General features: G+C 45.4%; 2 protein-coding genes across 2 annotated transcripts in view; both read left to right on the forward strand.

Annotated features, from left to right (window-relative positions):
- Nucleotides 1-4,619: 4,619 nt before the first annotated feature.
- On the forward strand, nt 4,620-21,316 carry LOC114094129 (uromodulin-like). Its single transcript, XM_071618584.1, has 9 exons — nt 4,620-5,040; nt 8,662-8,867; nt 11,483-11,643; nt 12,083-12,322; nt 13,718-13,880; nt 14,247-14,358; nt 14,913-14,945; nt 15,465-15,493; nt 21,170-21,316. Exons 1-9 carry the CDS (start codon nt 4,620-4,622, stop codon nt 21,314-21,316), a joined length of 1,512 nt encoding a protein of 503 aa, XP_071474685.1.
- The window catches only part of Cep85 (centrosomal protein 85), a 35,551-nt gene continuing 35,211 nt past the window's right edge, over nt 21,056-21,395 (forward strand). Inside the window, exon 1 of the mRNA XM_027937682.2 lies at nt 21,056-21,175. The gene's annotated coding sequence lies outside the window, so the exon portion shown is untranslated. The remainder of the gene's footprint in view (nt 21,176-21,395) is intronic.

Raw genomic sequence — 21,395 nt, forward strand, 5'->3', positions numbered from 1 at the left:
TGCAGTTATGTATAAGCAGCTCTGTCCTTGGGCGATGGAGATTAACTGGTTAAAATGTGAGTTCTGGGGTTGGGGTTGTAGCTCAGTGGTTGAGTGCTTGCCTCGCATGCATGAGACACTGGGTTCGATCCTCAGCGTGACATACATACATACATACATAAATATTTTTAAAAATGTGGGTTCTGGCAGGCTTCCTGGAGAAAGCAGCACTGAGGTTTGCTAGAAGAAAGCAGGAGGATCTCGTGGGTCAGGTGAAGTCTCTTGGGGAACTTGGGACCTGTTGAAGCCTATCTAGAATCTTCACACCAAAGGCCATTGGGAGCCTCAGCAGGTTGCTGAACCAGGCAATAGATTAAGAAAGCTGTGGCAGTCCTTGGAGGACAGGAGACTTGGATTCTCAAATGGTCATCTCTTAGGCCAGCAGGAGGGAGATCCAAGGAATCAGTCATGTGCCCTGGTGTTAGGTTGGGGTAAGTCTGGATGGCCCAGAGTTCTGCCCCGTTGTTCAGCAAAGGCTGACAATTGGGGACCTTGGGGATCTTCACCTGTTGGAATGACAGTCCCCAGAGGTCCGCTGATTGCAGTTGATGGGAAACTATCTCATCTCCCCTCCCTTCAGCATTGGTTCCTGTTCTGAAAAGCCCTCTGGGGCCTGCAGGGAACGAGTCTGATAGCTAGGGATGAGCAGTGTGCTCGGCAACGGAAAACAGGCAGCACCAGAGCCAGCAAGGCCTCCTGTCTTGGAGTTGCTGTCCATCTGTCTGCTCAGGCCAGAACTCTTCCCAGCACCCTCTGGGGCCATCCACCAGCACAGACATGGGCAGCTGCTGGTCTCTGCTGCTGCTATTCCTTATTGGGGATGGAACCCTCAACCTGCCTGGTGAGTATCCACATCTACCTTTTCCATCTGTCCTCCTCCTCTCCCAGGCCCTCTTCTGGCTGGCCAGAGAGGGGAAGAAGGTGGTGAAAGACCAGGTAGTGTCTTCAGGAAGATCTCCACAAGGTGAGATCAGCCATCCCCCACCCAACCCCTAGAACTGTCTGAAAGGCTTGGGGCACCAGTGAGTTTAGAGGACAACAGGACAACCACCATGGGGCTCTGGCCTCTCCCAGGTACCTCTTCCAGGAGGCGATCTTTGTCTGTCTCCATTCTATCTTGTCTGTCATTTCTTCTCTCTCCCCCTTTCTTTTTCTTTTTGGAACCAGGGGTGCTTTACCACTGAGCTATGTCCCCACACCTTTTTATTTTGACACAGGTTTTCTCTAAGTTGCCAAGGGCCTTGCTAAATTGCTGAGGCTGGCCTCAAAATTGTAATTTCCTGTCTCAGCCTCCCAAGTTGCTGAGATTATAGGCTTGTGCCTCCATGCCTAGACTATCTCCTCCTTCCTATGTGTCATTTCATCTGGACTACACTTATGACCTAAGGGTTCAGCAGGTACAGGGCCCAAGGAGTTGGGTTCCTCCACTGCCTTTCCCTGCCCTACTCTAACAAGGAGCAACCACCAGCCCCAGTACCTCACTGAGCTGGAGCCAGGATGCAACCCTGGGTTCTGAGCTCCTAGGACAATATGGGGGGAAGATATTGAGAAGTAGCAGGAAATTCTCTCTCTCTCTCTCTCTCTCACACACACACACACACACACACACACACACCACTCTGTCCCTGATTTTTACAAGGGATAAGAGCATCCTTGGCAAAACATCCAGGAAGCAGAGACAACCAAGTTTGGTGAGAGGAACAAATAAGCAAGTTCTGCTCGCTGAGCACCTACTGCATACAGAGCTCTGTGCTAAGGCTTCTCATGCATGACCTTATTTAATCCTCATGCCCAGCAGTGAAGTGGTACACTCGTCATTCTTGTTTTGTAGTAGATGACACTGAGGTTCAGAGTCGTGTGGTGATTTCTATGCCCTGTATCAGAGAGCTGAGATTGTATCCCAGCTCTGACTTGAGGGCCCAGGTCACACAACACTGCTTCTCAAGGGAGCTGCTGAGAGGGGCAAACCTCAGAATCATAAAATTGTCAATTATCACCAAATCTGTCAGTGCAGTGTACTCCTCCCATCACATCCCAACAGGGTTCTGTAGAACTTGACAAGCTGACTCTGAAATGTGTAAGGAAGGACAAAAAGCCAACAGCCCTTAAGATAATGTTGAAGAACAAGACGGGAGACTCATTCTATCAAATACTAAGATTTGCTATAAAGTGATAGTAAGATCATGTGCTATTAGTGCAGTGATAGACAAATCAATGGGCTCCAAGAGACAGCGTGGAAATCAGTCTGGTTACATAATGACAGACAGCATGACAAATCTGTGGGGGAAAGGATGGGCTTTTCCATGGGGGGCAGAGACAACTGGGTAACCACTTAGAAAAACATCTCTCCTTGCCAATAAAACCCTGAGATCCCTGTAGCAAGACATGTGTTCATTTAAGCCTGGGCTTTTTATTGTAAATGGGTCCAGAGATCACTCAAATTAAGCCCAAGTCCCTCACGGTGCAGAGGGAGGCGCGGAGGCCACAAAGAGAGGGGGCATTCCCCAAATCACACAGAGATAAATCCAGTTCTGGAGCCCAGGTTTCCCTACTTTTTCTAAGCCTCCTGATCACCTCTCTAACCCATGACCCCTTAGCTCTGCACAGAGATAGGAGAAAGTGGGGGTGTAGGTGGGGTAGGTGCAAGCAGGGCAAGGGTTGAGGACCTGGGTGATGAGGAGGATGAGCATATCACCTGGGCTAGATCATCTTGGTTTTTCTGAACTAGGCCTCTGATCACTCCAGGGCTGCAATGACAGGGCATCAGGTGATGGACCTGTTTCTGCCCATTACCCAGGGGAACAAGGAAGGTTTCCTAGGGATCCAGCTCAGCATAGCTGATTTGGGCCTTTCTCTCAAGGGAGAATGGCTGGCTCAGCTGTGGAAATGAAGCCATGTTTTTATGAGGCAATGCAGAGCAGTTAGGTAGATGTTGGGCTTTGGGATCTAATAGGCCTGGCTTCAAATACAGTGCTACCACTTCCTAGCTGTGTGACCTTGGATAGATGTCTCTACCTGTCTGAGCCTCAGTTTCTTCATTTGGTTAATGGAAATAACAGTACTTACTTCAGTCTTATTGTGAGGATTCAGTGTATCAATGCTTGTGTGTTCGACGAGGAAAAACTGAATGATGTCAAAAGATTTTAACAGCTAATGCCTTAAATGAAGCACTTGGCTTGTAATTAAGGGTCATGTTCTATCAAAAAAAATTGCATCTCTATCTTCTTTGGTTTTTCTTTATTATTATTATTTAACTATTTATTTATTTTTGGTACTGGGAAGTGAACCCAGGGGCACTTTATCACAGAGGTACATCCCAGTCCTTTTAATTTCTTATTTCAAGATAAGGTCCCGTTAAATTTCTAAGGGTCTTACCAAATTGCTGAGGCTGGCCTTGAACTTAACAGTTCTCCTGTCTCAGTCTCCCAAGTGGCTGGGATTACAGGTATGTACCACCACACCCAGATATGTCTCTCTTTTCTAAATTTTATATCTTTAAATACTCAGTTCTGTAGGAAACTAACATCAAAACAAGTCATCAAGAAACCAAACACCAAGGGGCTGAGCATGTCCTCAGTGTTAAAGTGCTTGCTTAACATGTGAAAAGCCCTGGGTTCAATTCCCAGCATCACAAAATCTAAACAAGACAAAACACCAAATGAGAGCTATCACCAAATGAGATACTGATTTCTATCTTCTGCTCTTGTTGTTATTAGAGACATTCAGCAGAATGAGACCCAGGTGCCCATACTAGTTAAATTCTTCCTCCCTGGTATGCAGCAGTTGAAATCTATTAGCACAGCACTGGAACATAAATGAATGTGAGCTGGTAATAATGTACTTGATTTGATATTATTTTTACTGGATCTCCCAGTAAAGATACTTGGCAAGTCAGAACATCTGAGACGATGGAAGAAATGGTAGATCGGCTTCTCTTTGCTTGTTTTTTTACAGTCTTGAGGGTTGCATCTGCACTTCCAGAGACAATATTGTGTCCATCTACAACTTTAGCTCTGTCCCACAGAGGGAGAGATCACATCACGGCACCTGAACCTAACAGCTCACCAACAACTGGAAGGACATCAGTGTCTGAGACCCAGGAGCGTATGACAGCTACTCTTCCAAGTTCGCCACTGACCAGCAGTTTGGCAGGACCTATGGAGCAGACAAACTCAACACCTGGGACTTGGGAAGAGAGACAGCATACAACTATCACCACATCCACCAATGACACCATACTGTCAAGCTCCATGATGACTTCTCTGTTGAAGGACCAGACATCTAGAAACACAACCTTACCCACAACCTTACCCATCACAGCCACTTTAGTTGAGAATCCAAAACAGGATCAGACAACTCCAATGACAGCCCCATTAACAACAAACACCCTAGATAACGGACTGGAGTCATTAGTGTCCCCTGACTCTGAGAAGGCAGCCACAACTCCAATAGCATTAAAGACACCAGGCAATGACACTGAATCATCCAGGTCCACAACCATCACTGTCTCTGAGACATCTGCTCTAACTACATCCTCAACAACATTAGACAAAGTTAATGACACAAGCAAACTCTTATCCATGACAACTAGCACAGTTATCTACACTACCTCACTAAACACAAACACTCTGGGGACAACTGTTCTTGGAACAACCATGACTAAGACTCGGGAAGAGCAAAGTACAGCTGCACCCCCAACCCCAGCAACAACCCCCTCGACAAGCAAGCCACCTGATACATATCACAACACAACCATGTGGACACCTTCCCAACCTGCACAATCAGCCTCCAGTGTTGGTACTGAGACAACAGCTGCTTATTCCACAGCCCTTGTCTTCAGCTCCTTGGGGACAGTGAAATCCTCTGCTGTGACTGGGCCCAGTCAAACTCCCCCCAGATATAGCCAGCATAGTAGTCCTAGAGCGGGAGCCTGCGCGTTGGATGAATACACAGCCAGCACAGGAGTTTGCCTGTGCAATGACAGCTACCACACCCACTCAGGTAAGGCGGAGGAACTCAGGTGAGGAAACCAAACTGGAGGTAAGGGCCAGGGTGAGCCCAGAGGAACATTGTGTCCAAAGGTCCAGAGGGCCAATGAGGCTTTGTAAAACATGGGTTCATCCAGCTAGAGGTGACTTCTGGTAGGTGAACAGGCAGCTGGGCAGATGTGTAGAATGAACAATTTATCATTCCCAATCTCCAGGATTCCAGCTACTGGCCGGATTAAACCTTCCTGGGTGCAGAACTAATGGATCCATCAAAGACCAGAGTCAGCTGGGCGTGGTGGCGCATGCCTGTAATCCCAGGGGCTTGGGAGGCTGAAAAAAAGACCAGAGGCATAGCTCCATTGGGGGCCTAGAGGATCACACAGGGAAACTGAGGCAAAAGGCAAGTCAGAGTGCCAGCTTATATAGGGAGTGTGGGTTCAAATCAGGTATGGTGGTGCACACTTGCAATCCCAGGGATTCAGGATGCTTAGGAAAGAGGGTTGAAAGTTCAAGCCCAGCCTTAGCAACTTAGTGAGACTCAAAAATAAAAATGTCTGGGAATGTAGTTCAGTGGTAGCGTGCCCTGTTTTTTTTTTTTTAAGAAAACAAGGGGAATAAGGAGTCACTTTATTGTATCCAGAATTAGTTGTTTATTTTTATGTGGTGCTAAGGATTGAACCCAGTGCCTCACATGTGCTAAGGCAGCCTGCTGCCACTGGGCTACAGCCCCAGCCCCATGTGTCCCTGGGTTTAATCCTCAATACTGGAGATAAAAAAAGAGAGAAATCTTGACTTCACAGGCTTCTCCCAGGCAGTGCCACCAACATCCAGGCCCACATTCTGACAAGGCTGAAGCTGGGTCCAGGGCACCAAAAAGGCAGTAATGTTCTCCAAATATATATTCTTTCAAGTCAAAATAATTCCCCCCCATTTTTTTTTTTTTTTTTTTTTTTTGAGACAGGGTGTCACTACGTTTCCCAGACTGGCTTTCAATTCCTGGGCTCAAGCGATCCTTCTGCCTCTATCATCCAAGAAACTGGAACTATAGCCAAATGTCATCATGACCAACTTCTAAAACATTTCAGTTTAACAAAATTGTGATTTTACTAAAATGATTACTTTTTTATTTTTAATTTCAAATTCATCCAAAATACATTTCTTTGGCATTTCTGCTTTGGTCTATTGGGTAATACTGCTTTGGGATGAAGTCTTTATTACATGTTATAAGTTTTTATTACTAGCAGTGCTTAATTTGTCAGTATTTTCCAAAATATATTTTTTCAGGACACCAGTAGTGCAGGATTTCAATACATATTACCCTAATAAAGGGTTACAGGCTGGGGTTGTAGCTCTGTGGTAAAGTGCTTGCCTAGCATGTGTGAGGCTCTGGGTTAAATCCCTACCACCACAATCAAACAAACAACAACAAAAAACAAGTTTCATTGTCAAAATACATTTGGGATAGACTAGATTAAACAAAATTATTTCTTAGCTGCGTGTGGTGGTGCACGCCTGTAATCCCAGCGCTCAGGAAGCTGAGACAGGAGGATCAAGAATTCAAAGCCAGCCTCAGCAATAGCGAGGCGCTAAGTAACTCAGTGAGATCCTGACTCTAAATAAAATACAAAATAGGGCTGGGGATATGGCTCAGTAGTTGAGTGCCCTTAAGTTTAATCCCTTAAAAAAATTGTTTCTTGACTTTTGTAGGACTTTTTCAGTCTTCAATATTCCATTTGAGCTGGGCATGGTGGTGCACACCTGTAATCCTACCTACTCAGTGAGGTTGAGGGAGCTGGACTGTAAGTTCAAAGCCAGCCTGGGCAATTTACTGAGAACTTGTCTCAATATAAAAATTATGAAGCACTGTTCAGTTGTAGAGCATCCCTGGGCTCCATTCCCAGTGCCAAAAAAGAAAAGAAAAGAAAAAAAGTAACCTGATGTTAACCAACCAGTTGTTTGTTCATTATTTTGTGTCCCTGGACCATCTGAAACTTTTTTTTTTTTTTTTTTTTTTTAGTGCTAGGGATCAAACCCAGGGTCTGTACATGCAAAGCAAATGTTCTGCCACTGAGGCACATCCCTAGCCCCTCTTACTCTATTTTGTGGGGTGAAGTGTCACCTCATTCTAGAATCAAAAATAAAGCCAAGTAAGGTTGTTAAACTAGGGTTAGGGGTGCCCATCCCATTGGAGTGGGTGCCTATCCTTCTTCCCACACAGGCCTGCCAAAGTAGAACGGTGAGCTTTAATAAAAAAGGAAAAAATCTTAACTCCAAAGTAATAAAATAAATCCAGAAATACTTTATACTAGTGTTTCTATTATGTATTACTTTCTAGTTTTACTTTTTAAAAAACTATTTATTTTTTAGTTATAGTTGGACACAATACCTTTACACATTTATCCCTATGTGGTGCTGAGGATGGAACCCAGGCACTCACAGGTGCTAGGCGAGCGCTCTACCGCTGAGCCACAACCCAGCCCCTCTAGTTTTACTTTTTAATTCCAACTTTTTTTTACTTTTTAATTCCAAGTGTGTAGTTCATCCCAAATTTTAACAGAAAAATTTAGAGGGGCTAGTTCAGAAGAAGGGAAGCGTTAAGTATTTGCTTTTCAGTCTTCACCCAAAAAGTATAGGTATTTGGCATGTATCTGTTAAGAAAGCTTGTGTTATGAATGGCAGAGAAACCAACTCTAATTGACTTGAATGAAATAAATAAATTTTTCACTCTCTGAAGGGCTGCTATTGTAGCTCAGTGATAGAACGCTTGACTAGCATGCATAAGGCTCTGGGTAGATACCCAGTACCATCATCAAAAAATTTGAAAACCTCCCTTAGGTTTTGCAAAGGCCCTCCCTCCCTAGGGCTATGTCTTCAATTAGTTTAGGCTTTTATGGACTGAAAGAGCTGTTAACTTGGAGCAATTTAGTTCCCTCAAAAAACCTGAGGATTGGCTGGGGATGGAGCTCACTTGCCTAGCAGGCTCCAGGCTCTGGGTTCAATCTCCAGACAGACACACACACACACACACACACACACACACACACACACACACACACACACTTGAGGGCTTGGCTTCCTGCTTTGAATGGGTAAGAAATCAGGGAGCAAAACAGCATCTCAAAAACTGATCTTGCCAGACAAGTAACAGAACCAACTGACTTAGCTCAAGGAAAACTCTCAGCAAAGCCCAGGGCAGGCTTCGGCCAGGTTTTCCAGGGACTGGCGCCTGGAACTAAGAATGTGTCCAGAACCAGGAGTTGCCTCCTTCTCCTCAGTCTTGCTTCTCCCGTCCTGCACCTGTTCCTGCTCTGCTCCTCTCTCCACAAACCAACCTTTTGTGCCTTTCAGCCTGCCTGGCACGAGATGGCCATACCACCTTCATACTGGCTGCAGTTACCACTTCTTGGAAAGAGATTCTGAGTGAGCCAGTTAAGGCCAGGGACCAGGGTCCCGCAATGCAAGTGTGACGGTAGACACTCAACTCTTGTGAGGAAGAGTCTGCATTTGCGGGAGGTTTTAATAGGTTGGGCTAATGTCCCGTGTCTCCTCTGTCCACATCAGAATTATACCCACTCCCACAGCATCATGCAAGGAGCCTCAGGAGGTCCCTGCCCTGGCTCTTGTCTTCCTGCAGAACTGTCCAGGATGCCAGTGACCCTGTACTGCTGGCCACAAAAAATTGGGGTGGCCCTGAGCAGCTGCTTCCTGGAAACTAACCACTGGATTCTGAAAGAAGATGTCTTCTCAGGGTGCTCCAGCACCAAGAAGATAGAACAAGGCTACAGGGTCCAGGTCTTCATGATGGAGAAGAAGGAGGGTTCTTGTGGACTCCACCTCTCTGTAAGCAAGCTGGGAGGGTCACCTGATAGGGACTGGGGAGCTGTGAGGTGGGGCTGGGAAGGGAGTGATTGGATACCAGTCCTGACCTCATCTCTGTTTTTTTTGTGTTTTTTTTTTAACCTTTAATTAATTTTTTTGTAGTTGTAGATGGACAGCATGCCTTTATTTTATTTTCTTATTTTTGTATGTGGTGCTAAGGATCAAACCCAGTGCCTCACCCATGCTAAGCAAGCACCTGTGCAGCCACAGCCACAGCCCCTTATTTATTTTTATGTGGCGCTGAGGATCAAACCCATTGCCTCACACATGCTGGGCAGAATCCTTTAAAATAATAATAATGATGACAAGTATTTATTAATTTCTGACCACACAGAGAAGATCAAATCCCAAATCTACTGCTGAGCCACAACCCCAGCCCATGACCTATTTGACTGAGGGATTCTCGAGAGTGAAGTCAAATCTTAGCCATCAGACCAGTCTCCTTCTCCCATCCCTACCCTGTACTTGCAATTGACTTGTAATTGAATCCAGGGGTGCTCTACCATGGAGACACCCCCACCCTTTTAATTTCTTTTGAAACAGGGTCTTGCTAAGTTTCTGAAGCTGGCCTCAAATTTAAGATCCTCCTACCTTACCCTCTCAAGTAGTTGGGACCACAGCATGTGCCACCCTGCCCTTCTAGACCAGTGTTTTTGAGGGGAAATGACCATGTTATGTCTGCCTAGACTGGGAATGCCCTTACAGGTGGTGCCAGTTTTTTTTTTGTGTGTGTGTGTGTGTGGTGCTGGGGATTGAACCCAGAGCCTTATAAATGCGAGGCAAGCGCTCTACCAACTGAGCTATATCCCCAGCCACCAGGTGGTGCCATGTTTGATGGAATAGGATACTGGTTTCCAAATTGTCAGCCCCAGGGCTGGGGATGTGGCTCAAGCGGTAGCGCGCTCGCCTGGCATGCGTGCGGCCCGGGTTCGATCCTCAGCACCACATACCAACAAAGATGTTGTGTCCGCCGAAAATAAATGTTAAAATTCTCTCTCTCTCTCTCTAAAAAAAAAAAAAAAAAAAAAAAAAACAAAAACAAATTGTCAGCCCCAGAATCCTTTAAAATAATAATAATGATGACAAGTATTTATTAATTTCTAACCACACACAGAAGATCAAATCCCTATTAACACACATTACTCTCATTAAACCATCATAGTAGTCTTATTTTACAGATGGGTAATCTATAGTTCAGAGAAGTTAAGGGTTTTCCCAAAATCAAATAGCTAGTGATTCACAGAGTTAGCTTGTATTCCTATGAGCTCAACAACGTGCTACCTCCTTACTTTAAAAATCTTACATAAAGGCTGGGGCTGTAACTCAGTGGTAGAGTACTTGCCTAGCATGTGTGAGATGCTTGGGATAAGGACCAGGAGTTGGCATTTTTAACAAATACCCCAGTGAATCTTTTTGTTCTCTCCCCCTGTGGTACTGTGGTTTTAATCCAGGGCCTCACACATGCTAAGTAAAGCTCTACTACTGAGCTGTATCCCCAGGTCTTTTTATTTTGAGATAGGGTCTTGCTAAGTCCCTCAGGCTGGCCTTGAACTTGAGACCCTCAAGCCTCAGCCTCCCAAGTAGCTGGGATTCTGGGCATGTAAAACCACGTCCAGCCAAGAGAATCATTTATTTATTTTTTTACTTTCAAGTGTAAAATTACTTTTAATTTATATATTCACACACCCATTTAGATATATCCTTTTAGTTGAATACATCTATTAGTCATATACTTTTTTCCATTGGTTCTTCTTAGTTTTATATGACAGCAGAATCCATTTTGATAAAGTTATACAAGCATGGGGTATATCTTATTCTAATTAGGACCCCATTCTTGTGGGTGGGCATGATGGTAGGATTCATTTAGGTGTTTCATGTGTACATAGGAAAATTATGTTAGATATATTCTATTGTCTTTCCTATTTTTCCCAAGGAACTCTAAAATGCACACTGAAATTTGAGAACCAGAGATTAAGACCAGGGGCTTTGGTATCAGAAAAGTGGTCCTGGTTTTAGGCTTTGTTACTTACTTTGGGCAAGTTTTTTTAACCTTTCCAGGCCTTAAAATTTGCTCTTCTGTAAAATGAGACTAATAAGCTGGATGTAGTGGTGTACATCTGTAATCCCAGCAATTTGGGAAGCCAAGGCAAGAGTATCACAAGTTCGAGGCTAGCTTAAGCAACTTAGCAGACCCTCAGTAACCTAGTGAGAACCTGTCTGAAAATAAAAAATGAAAAGGACTGGGAGGTAGCTTACTGGTAAATAGCTCCTGGGTTCAATCTCCAGTCCAAAAAAGAAAGAAAGAAAGAAAGAAGGAAGGAAGGAAGGAAGGAAGGAAGGAAGGAAGGAAGGAAGGAAGGAAGGAAAAGGAAGGAAAGAAAGAAAACGAAAAGAAAAGAGACCAATAACAGAACTTTCCTCAGAGTTGTGTTGAAATCACAATACCTGACATACAGCTCAGCCTCAGTGAACTTTAGCTGTTAATTTTATTTAAACAAATACCTTGCAGCCACTGAGGATGGAAGGTGTTTCCCCTAGAGATCTGAGGATAATGGCCACCTCCCTGTCTTTTCTAGACTAACAACAGCCACGCCCTGTATTCTCTGAAGGTGCAGCTTAAGCAGGTTGTTTCAGGCTCCAAAACTACTGAGTCCACAATGCTCTTCAGCTTCGGCTGTGCTTACCCTCTGGTGGTGAACATCAGCCAGACTCTCCCCGAAGTAGTGGACTCCATCCCGTGAGTTTTCCCCTGTCAGCTGCCTATCTCTCTGGTCCCTGGGAGGCTCCTGAGTTCTCAATGCTACCTCTAATCAAGTCAAAAAGTCAACACCTCAGATATTGGACTCCCTGTGTCTACCCGCTAGATATAAGAACCTCTTAGATGGCGACTCAAAGCATTAGAGAAAAAAGATGCTTCTATGAAGCAATGCATTATGGGATGCTTATGTAAACTACTGTGGGGTTGGGTGGCTTCAAGGGTCCTGAGTGGGGATCTATTAGGCGGCACCTCATTTTTAGGCAGTTCAGGAGGAAGGTGAGCAGGTTTGCTCCTCTCCTTATTCAAAGTCACTAAGCTTACCAGAGCTTAGTGACTTTGGGTGAGACAGAAGGTGAGAGTGTCCTTCCCTCTGAGATTTCATGGTGAGATTCTCACTCTTGTCCCTTTTTGGATATAGGACTATCCACTTTCCCAGTACTGGGGAAACTATCATCTTCCTGAGCATCTTTACAGACATTCAGCTCTCAGCTCCACTCAAGAACAGAACAGCTCACCTTGGCACACCCCTCTACATAGTTCTCAATGCCACAAGCAGTGATCCCAACAGATTTGCTCTGGTGGTCAATGAGGTCTTTGTCAGCGCCAACATCTCCAACAAAAAGGTCATTAAGGCGACCTACCACTTTGTGAATGAGAGGTAAGTGTCTCTCAAGCCCCAGTAACCTCCTACCAGTACCAGTCCAGCTCTTAAGACTGTGGCTTATGTTGGGTGCTTTTGTACCCATGAGCACAGATTGTGTCATTCTTCTCTGTATGCCTGGTATTGCAAACATGGGGAGAAAGTAAGCACTGGGTGAATGTTTATTGAACGAATACATTAGAATGCATTATCATTACCATTTTGCAAAAGAGTAAATTAAGGCTCAGGGAGATTAAAACCTCTTCAAGACTTCACATCCCGCAGGGTATGGTAGTGCACACCTGTAATCCCAGCAGCTTGGGAGGCTGAAATAGGAGGATTGAGAGTTCAAAGCCAGCCTCAGCAATCGCAAGGCACTTAGCAACTCATTGAGACCCTGTCTCTCAAATACAAAATAAGGCTGGGGGTGTAACTCAGTGGTTGAGCATCCTTGAGTTCAATCACTGGTACCAAAAAAAAGGATGCACATCCAATAAATGACATTCATTTATTTTTCTTCAGTTATTGAGATCCTACAATGACAAGATGAAAAACCAAAAAATAATTCTAATAGTTCAGAGTGCTACATTCTAAATGTTGGACATGCATTGCAAATAATAGCTAATGATAACTAATACTGACATAGTAGTTACCCCTGCAATCCAGTTTTAATATCTTCACATATATAACTAATTTAAGCCTCTCAATGCACTCTATGACAGTTATTTTTCATTCCCATCTTATAGATGGAGAAATTAAGGCTCAGTTCACACAAACTGTTTAAGTGACAGACTTTACTAATGTTTGAGGACAGGAGGTAGTAAGGCCAAGTCCTATTCTCAACGGTCTAGGAAGAGATGAGATTCCTGACTACTAATATTAAGTCTTCAAAGAGTACAGGGAATCACTCATTGTCTGAATCATTTCTCCAAACAATCTTTGTGAATGAGTCATGAAACACAGCACCCATGAATTTATCCCAGCTTTGAGTTGTTACTAGTTTTATTTTTATTTTGCACTTTACTGTGTCCAGCATGCTAGGCCAGTGCTCTACTGGGTTACATCAACAACCCACAATTCCTACTTTGTTAGCAGGAAATATAACCTACTGATTAAGGGTATGGGCCGATGCTGGAGCCGGGCTGTTACCTGTAGAACCTCAGGTAATCTATTTGACTTCCCTTAGCCTCAGTTTCCCCATCATCAAAAAAGAAAGGGTGGCAAAAGTATGGCCTTCCTCCTAGAATTGGTGTGAGGATGAAATGAAATAATCCATGTAAAGTTCTCAGCACGAGATCCAGCACCTGAATTTACACAGGGCGAGTAAACAGAAGGAAATCATCGTTGGTGCATCTGCACCTTCGGCCCCCAGCCAGGACGCTAATCAGTTGGTGCTGCTGCCTCTTCCCACAGCTGCCCAGTCCCCAGCCGGCTGCTCCACGGTCTACCCGACAACGGGGCCTCTCTCCAGGTGACGCTGGCCTTCAAACTGTTCCGCTTCTTAAATAGCGATACGCTCTACCTGCACGCCCGAGTGACCCTGTGTGACAAGCAGATGGAACGCCAGTGCCGACCGGTGAGCGGGTAGTGGCGCCGGCGCCCGCGCCCGCGCCCGCGCCCGCGCCCGCGCCCGCGCCCGCGCCCGCCTGGCATTTCTGCCCTAGCGCGCGGAGAAGCCAGGTGTAGCAACTGCGTGCTCTTGGGGGCGGGGCCTGGGCGCTTGTGGGGCTGGGGATTGGCCTATCAGGCCAGGGGCGGGGCTTGAAGACCTAAGTCTTTGTGGGTTGGTAAGCTCATTTGGGGGCGGGGCAGGGACCCGGCTTTCTGTAGGTACTAGGTAAAGTCAGAGCACAAGATCCAGCACCTGAATTTACACAGGGCCAGTATGGGCAACATAGTGAGACCCCATCTCAAAAAAAAAAAGGTCTTGTGTCGCCCACAGACCTGCAGGCCAAGGAACCCTTCTGCGAGGAATTCGCCCAGGGAGATCCAATCGCAAGAGGACTTGGAGCGCGGCGGCAGCTGGATAGTGTTCGGGCCTCTCCGAATAACGGGTATCTGGATCGATCATTTGCGGGCCTCCTGGCTCCTCTTCCAGAGCCTCCAACTCACCTGCTGAGTCCTCCGACCCTTCACTGAGCCCCCTCTTACCTTCTTGTCCACACGCTCTTCCTCAAACCAAGTCTCCTCCCCGAGTCCATCCTCTGCGAGTCCACATCCTCCTGGGATCTCCATTCCAAAAAGGTCCTCTCCTCATTTATTGAACTTCAAGTCGGAGCCTTCTCTGCTTCCTCCCATTGTCTCCTTTCCTATCAGTCTTCTCCTGGGCTGTTTCTCCTGTGTGTGTGTGTTTTCAATCTTACTTTCTAGCCTGGAACACTCTCACTTCTTTCTATTCCATAACAATCCTGTAAAGCTCGAACCCTCACGGGAAAGCCTCTCTCTTTATTAAATTCATTCTCATTAGAAGTATCATCTTTTGAGTCCTAGCCTCAAGAAAGTGCCAGCCTCTTTGCCCAATCCTGATGAAATGATGGGCGAGTGCTGGTCTTGTCCTGTTAGGATGCCAGCATCCTAAGGCTTAATCTTTGTTTCTATGTGGTTTCAGAGTCCGAAGCCTCCAGCAGCAGGAGCTCTCCAGGTTGGTACAAAATGATTGCTATGATGAAATTTGTTATGACTGCACCAAGGTCTGGGAGCTCACTTTAGGACTTGGCAGGTGCTGATCTTGGATCATGTTTGTTCTCAACTCTGTGTGACCCAGGAGAAGTCAGTTAACTTCTCTGAGTGTCAGTTTCTTCAGCAATACATGCAGAATTGTCAATGTGGGGCTATTGCTTTATCCCTTATCAGAATCTGGGACTGTCCAGAAATGATTTAGAGTAGAGTAGGGGTTAAACATTCAAAATTGGCTTGGGAACAGTGGCACCTGCTTATAATCCCTACTACTCACGAGGCTGAGGCAGGTGGATCACCTGAGCCCAGAAGTTTAGGGCCAGTATGGGCAACATAGTGAGACCCCATCTCAAAAAAAAAAAAAAAATCAATAAATTACTAATCCTCCAGAGTGAAGTATCTAAGCTTTAAAACTCTTCCAGCCTTCCAGCCTTGCAAAGTTCCCTGATCCTATTTTATACCTTTTTTTTTTTTTTCCCTGCAGGATCCTGGATGGCTATCTTTCTCCTGATGGTAATTGATTGGATGCTGGGATAAAATCCTCCCCAGGATACCTCCTCAAACCCTAGTCATTGGCTTCTAATTTACTTGCCTCAAAGAGGAAGATTTAGGGAAAGGCAATAAGTCTGTCCTCTTGTTAGGAACCAGAGAGGTTGAAAATGGGATTAGGATGTGGCACAACAAATACCTTGTAAACTCAGCATTAGTTTGTGCTCCCTCATCCTGCCTTCTCCTCCCATTTCTGGGATTCTTAGGGGTGATTAAATTGCTCTAATGGTGGGGGAGGTGTAGAAGATATAGCCAATAAACACCAAGGAATTCTACTTTGACTCCTTTCTGTATAATCTGATCAAAACCTTCAATGCTGCAGGTTGATGGGACTGAAGGACAAGGGGTGGAGGATGGGTGAAAAGTTACTTAATCTTGAGAATATTAGTTTCCACAAATATAAAATGAAAGTTTTTTGGGGGGGGGGCGGTACCAGGGATTGAACTCAGGGGCACTCAACCACTAAGCCACATTCCCAGCCTTATTTTGTATTTTATTTAGAGATAGGGTCTCACTGAGTTGCTTAGCGCCTCGCCATTGCTGCGCCACCACACCTGGCCTTGTAAAATGAAAGTTTGACTGATCTCTGCTTCAACCTGGGAACTTTATATAATTCCAGAGAAATATCTAGGACTTTGGCCCCCTAAGTCCTCCCCGCACTTTTTTTTTTCTCCTGAAAAATGGACAGTGAGGGGCTGGGTTTGACTCAATGGTAGAGTGCTTGCCTAGCATGTGTGAGGCACTGGGTTCCATTCTCAGCACCACATATAAATAAATGAAATAAAGGCCCATTGACAAAGAATATTTAAAAAAAATGGACAGTGACTATTCAATTCCAGAATAAGCACTGAATGTTTTTATATAATATTATCTAAGCCTTCTTCTTCTACACCTTAATTATTTTTCTCCCTTCCATATAGGGTAGATACAGGTGACAGTGTTTATACTACTATCATTAATTTATTCAAAAATAGATCTATTACATACCTGTTGCTATTTTAAGCCCTGGGGATTCAACACTACACAAGACACAGTCTTTAACCTTCCAGAGAGGACAGTTGAATACAGAAAATAGTGTGGGCCAGGAAAGAGGACAGGCTTTATTTAGTTGGCAGAAGTAGCACCTACACATGAGGTGCAATTTCACAAAATTGCAGAAAGGCATTTTGCCTTTTGTTGTTTTTGAAATGCTATTTTTTATTGATATCCATGATTGTGTTAGAAATTAATTTCCTGAGGAAAATGTTGGTATAAGCAACATAATAAAAAGTTAAACTTAACAGTCTTTTCTTTTTTGTAGTGCTAGGAGTAGAACCCAGGGCCTTACACATACTGGGCAAGTGTTTTACCCTGAGCTACAACCCCAATCTTCAAATTTAAATAACAGCTTTATTATTTCATATTCGAGAACATTTTATCTAGTACTTTAACAGTTCATGAAAAAAAATTATGGCAAATGACCAATTTATGTTATTTTTTTTATGCACATCAAAGCCATACATTTATTAAATCAGCATAAAATTAATTACATTTCATTGGGAATTCATATTGACTTTAAAGGTCTGGAGTAGACTGTTTAAACAGCCCTGCTGCTAATGCCTTAATCAGCTACTCAGGAAACTGAAGCAGGATAATCTTTGTTTCCCCCCTTCAATTCAGGGGATTGAACCCAGGGATGCTCTACCACTGAGCTACATCCCCAACCCTTTTAGTTTTAAATTTTGAGACAGAGTCTTGCAAAGTTGCTGAGGCTGGCCTCACACTTGTAGTCCTCCTGCCTCATCCTCCTGCCTCAACCTCATGGAGTCACTGGGAATCACGGGCATGCGCCACTGCATCTGGTCAGGAGGATCTTGTGCACAGAAATTTGAAGCCAGCCTGGACAATATCATGAGACCCCGTCTTAAAAAAAAAAAAAAAAAAAAGCGAGTGACTGGACTCATGCCTATAATCTCAGTACTCAAGAGGTTGAGGCAAGGGGATTGCAAGTTCAAAGCCAGCCTCAGCAATTTAGCAAGACCTGCTGCAGTCCGGCTGCAGCAAAATAACCGGGGGGGTGACGAAAAACTTGTGTACGTTGATACAGCAGGAGTAGGAGCCGTTTATTGCAGGACAGGAGCGGTATTTATACATTCCGGTATTTATACATTCCGCACAGCTTATCTTAATTAGCATAAACTAGATACATCAGTCAACCAATAAGGAATCTCCACACTTAATGGCTTGTTTTTGTTACTTCTCAAACCACTCCCTCTGGCATTTTGCCAGGCACCATCCAAACTTGTTTACGAACTCTAATATTCCCCTGGCAAAATGCCAGGTGTTATTTTTGACTTGTTTACAGACTCTAACATTTCCCCCTTTTGTTTAATTTAAATAATGACCATAGTGGTTTTTACAGAAACACCATAAATAACCTGCTACTAACAGAAAGGGAGGATACAAAATGCCACAATACCAAGCCAATTGATGGCTCCATGCAAGAAGCCCTTGGAAAAATTATACCAGCAATGACACCTTTAGCAAAGATACCGAGTTACAATTTGTTATAGATTACAGTTTGTTGTCTCAGTCCAGGTAAAGCAGTGTCTCAATAGATTAACTCACAGTCCAGGTAAATCACAGTCCAGGTAAATTCTGCAGGCAGCTAGCTTAAATCACAGTCCAGGTAAGTTCTGCAGGCAGCCAGCTTAATCCGAAGTCTCCTCTGGTTCTCAGCCGAAGTCTTGTCCAGTTTTCAGCAACACTGGAAATTCTTCCACCCTCATCCTCACCGGCACTGGGACGAAGGCAGGAACTCCGGATGGCTAAAGAAAATCCTGTAGCATTCTACTAAGAAAACAACCTTCTGAACAATTTAGTACATTATCTCAAGGTTTTCTACATTTGAAATAAGCATTAATAGTGCGCATTACTCATTAGCTTCCAGGTATGGGAGAACCATTGTAGCTTAGTTATTGGCATTGAAAATGAGCAAACATCAGGGACGCTAGTAGCGTCTTCTGCTGGCTGTAGCATCCGGGTAGCCCCAGATCGCCCTGGGGAGGGTCCCGGACTCAAACTGCTACTGGGCACAGGGAGCAAGAGCCTGCGAGACTGTGCCTCCAGGTCAGGTCTAGATTTGGGCTCGCAGCAGTGGAAGAGCCAGCTCCCCGGCCAGGAGGCCGGGAAGAGCCAGTTGCCGCCGCCTCTTGGAAAATCCTTGCTGCACTGTGACTGGCTTGCACACTCGGCAGCCGCCTCTCCGCTTCACGCACCCTCCGGTAACGAAAAGTATTTAGTAATAGCCTTTTGCTGCAACTTTTTTCCTGATAATCCTTCCTCCTCTGATAATCTTTCTTCTTCTGAACTTTCTGTTTCTTTCTGACTAGAGTTCCTGGGCTTCTATCAACACATGCCCTAACTATTCTTGGTTCCATTGGGGTGCCTTCTTCCCTTAGTAATTTACTTCTCACCCCTTCCATATTTTCATCACAAAGACAATACAATACACTGAGACAAAACAAGACACAAACATACTGTATCAATCTTCTCCATTTTCTTGAAATGACCATTTTTCCTCTCGCCCTATCTGCCTAGGGACGAGCAGATTTGCTCCCGTCCTATCTATGGACGGGCAGCTTATTTCGTCACTTACCCCCGAGTGTCTCGGGGCTCCCCGTAACAGGCCACCATCTGCTGCAGTCCGGCTGCAGCAAAATAACCCGGGGGTGACGAAAAACTTGTGTACGTTGATACAGCAGGAGTAGGAGCCGTTTATTGCAGGACAGGAGCGGTATTTATACATTCCGGTATTTATACATTCCGCACAGCTTATCTTAATTAGCATAAACTAGATACATCAGTCAACCAATAAGGAATCTCCACACTTAATGGCTTGTTTTTGTTACTTCTCAAACCACTCCCTCTGGCATTTTGCCAGGCACCATCCAAACTTGTTTACGAACTCTAATATTCCCCTGGCAAAATGCCAGGTGTTATTTTTGACTTGTTTACAGACTCTAACAAAGACCTTGACTCAAAAATTAAAAAAAGGGCTAGGGATATGGATGGCTCAGTGGTTAAGCACCCCTGGGTTCAATCCCCAGTACCAAAAGCAAATGACCCCCAAACCCCCAACCTTGCTTATGAATGCATTAGACTTTTCTTTTATTTAAAATATATCCTAAAGGATAAGGACAAAATATTGATTACTCTGTGCTTAAATATCAGAAAAAAATTAAATTAGTAAGACAGTACGAATGTTCTATTTGCTGAGTGCAAATGTAAACCTCAACACTTCCGAGTTTCTCTCCCTTTTCAGCATCACCTCTTCAAATCATCTTCATTTTTCTCAGTCCTTTATGCGTCCCCCGGTTCTCTCCTGCCTCACAGAAAAAACAGAGATCGTCAAGTCAGAACAGCAGTCTAAGTTGACTCCTTTGGACATCCAGCTTTAATATGCATAGTAACAAAGTCTTTTGGTCCCAATTTCAGAGACTGTCCCCTAAATTCATCTATCATGGCACACCCAGGTGAAGCTAGATTTACAGATAGTAGTTAGTGTAGTTAGGTAAATCGGGTCTAATATTGAGTAAAATAAATAAAATGGAGGCCACTATAGAGAATGGAGTCCCGAAAACAGAGTAGCATTTGGGGAAATTGAAATGTTAATGTCCCCAAGGCCTGGAGCCCATCCAAAGGAAATGTTAATGAAGCAGCTGCCAGCAAACTGGGAAATGCTGATCAAAAGCTGCCCCAAGCCCTTACTGCCCAGATTACTCCTCCAGCCCACCTATCTCCCACCTTTTGGACCTTCCCACCTGCATTCTCTCACGGCAAGATAACGGGAAACAAAGGACAGGAGTGTGGGAAAGCTGAAAGAAGACCTTAGCTATAAAAGAGGGAAGACCTCGCCCTTCCACGGATTCTGCCTTTAGGGTCCCCTTCTTCCTCCGGGGAGAAGTCTTTTCTGCTGTCCTGTAATAAAGCTTCTACTTTCCACTCTAAACTTGCCTGGCAGGCTTCTCTGGTGTTATACTTCAGCTTTCGGGGAAGCAAGGACTTGTCGGTAACATAGGTTCATTCTCCATTAAATCTGATAGACTGAGCCTCAACCCTAACTAGACAGTGACCCAGGCCACACCCTAACTCCTGGTCACAGCCTGGTCACTTGCTTTAGGAGGGAGGACTGCAGGTGGATAGAGGGAGGAGGATGAAGCAGGTTAGGTGGGATTCCCGTGTGTCCCATCTGCGCAGGCCCAGCAGGCCACTCCGGGCTTCATTGAGCACCGCTCCGCCTAGAGGCAAGACTGGGGAAGAGGCAGAAGAGAAGGACCGGAGCGGAGGCGGGCTCATGCGTAGAGAGATCCGTCGCGCCCTGCTGCGAGGCAGCGTGCAGGGGCGGGACGCCCGCGCGGCTTAGCTCTCGATTGGTCAGTGTAGGGCAGAAAGAGGCGGGAGAACCGCGCTTCTCGACTGCTAATTGGTCAGAGTCAGGGAGACGGAGGAGGGGGGCCCGGCGGCGCGCGCTCCGGGGCGCGCGACCTGGCGGGCGTGTAACGGCCGTTAGTGGAGCTGAGGGGCTGAACCGCCGCCTGAGGCAGACGTGGTGGTCGCAGTCAGTATCCGCAAGTGAGGGATTTCGCCGCCCGCTCTCAGGGCCGCGTAAGTTCTCCGTCGGGGCCCCAGTCGAGGTGGTACACCCTGCCTCTCCTTCCGGAGTCCCGGCGAAGCCTTGAACACTCGCGACCTCTCTTCGTGGGGAATCGGCAGCGGGAGCGCATGCGCAGAGCAACGGAGCCGTAACCCGCCTCGGGTCTCTGCCTCCCCTGGCTAAGATCATGCCCCTGGCTCACCCGCTCCTGTGCGGGTGGCCACCCAGCCG

The sequence above is a fragment of the Marmota flaviventris genome, chromosome 10 (assembly GCF_047511675.1).
Source record: "Marmota flaviventris isolate mMarFla1 chromosome 10, mMarFla1.hap1, whole genome shotgun sequence".
In the NCBI taxonomy this organism is placed as follows: Eukaryota; Metazoa; Chordata; class Mammalia; order Rodentia; family Sciuridae; genus Marmota; species Marmota flaviventris.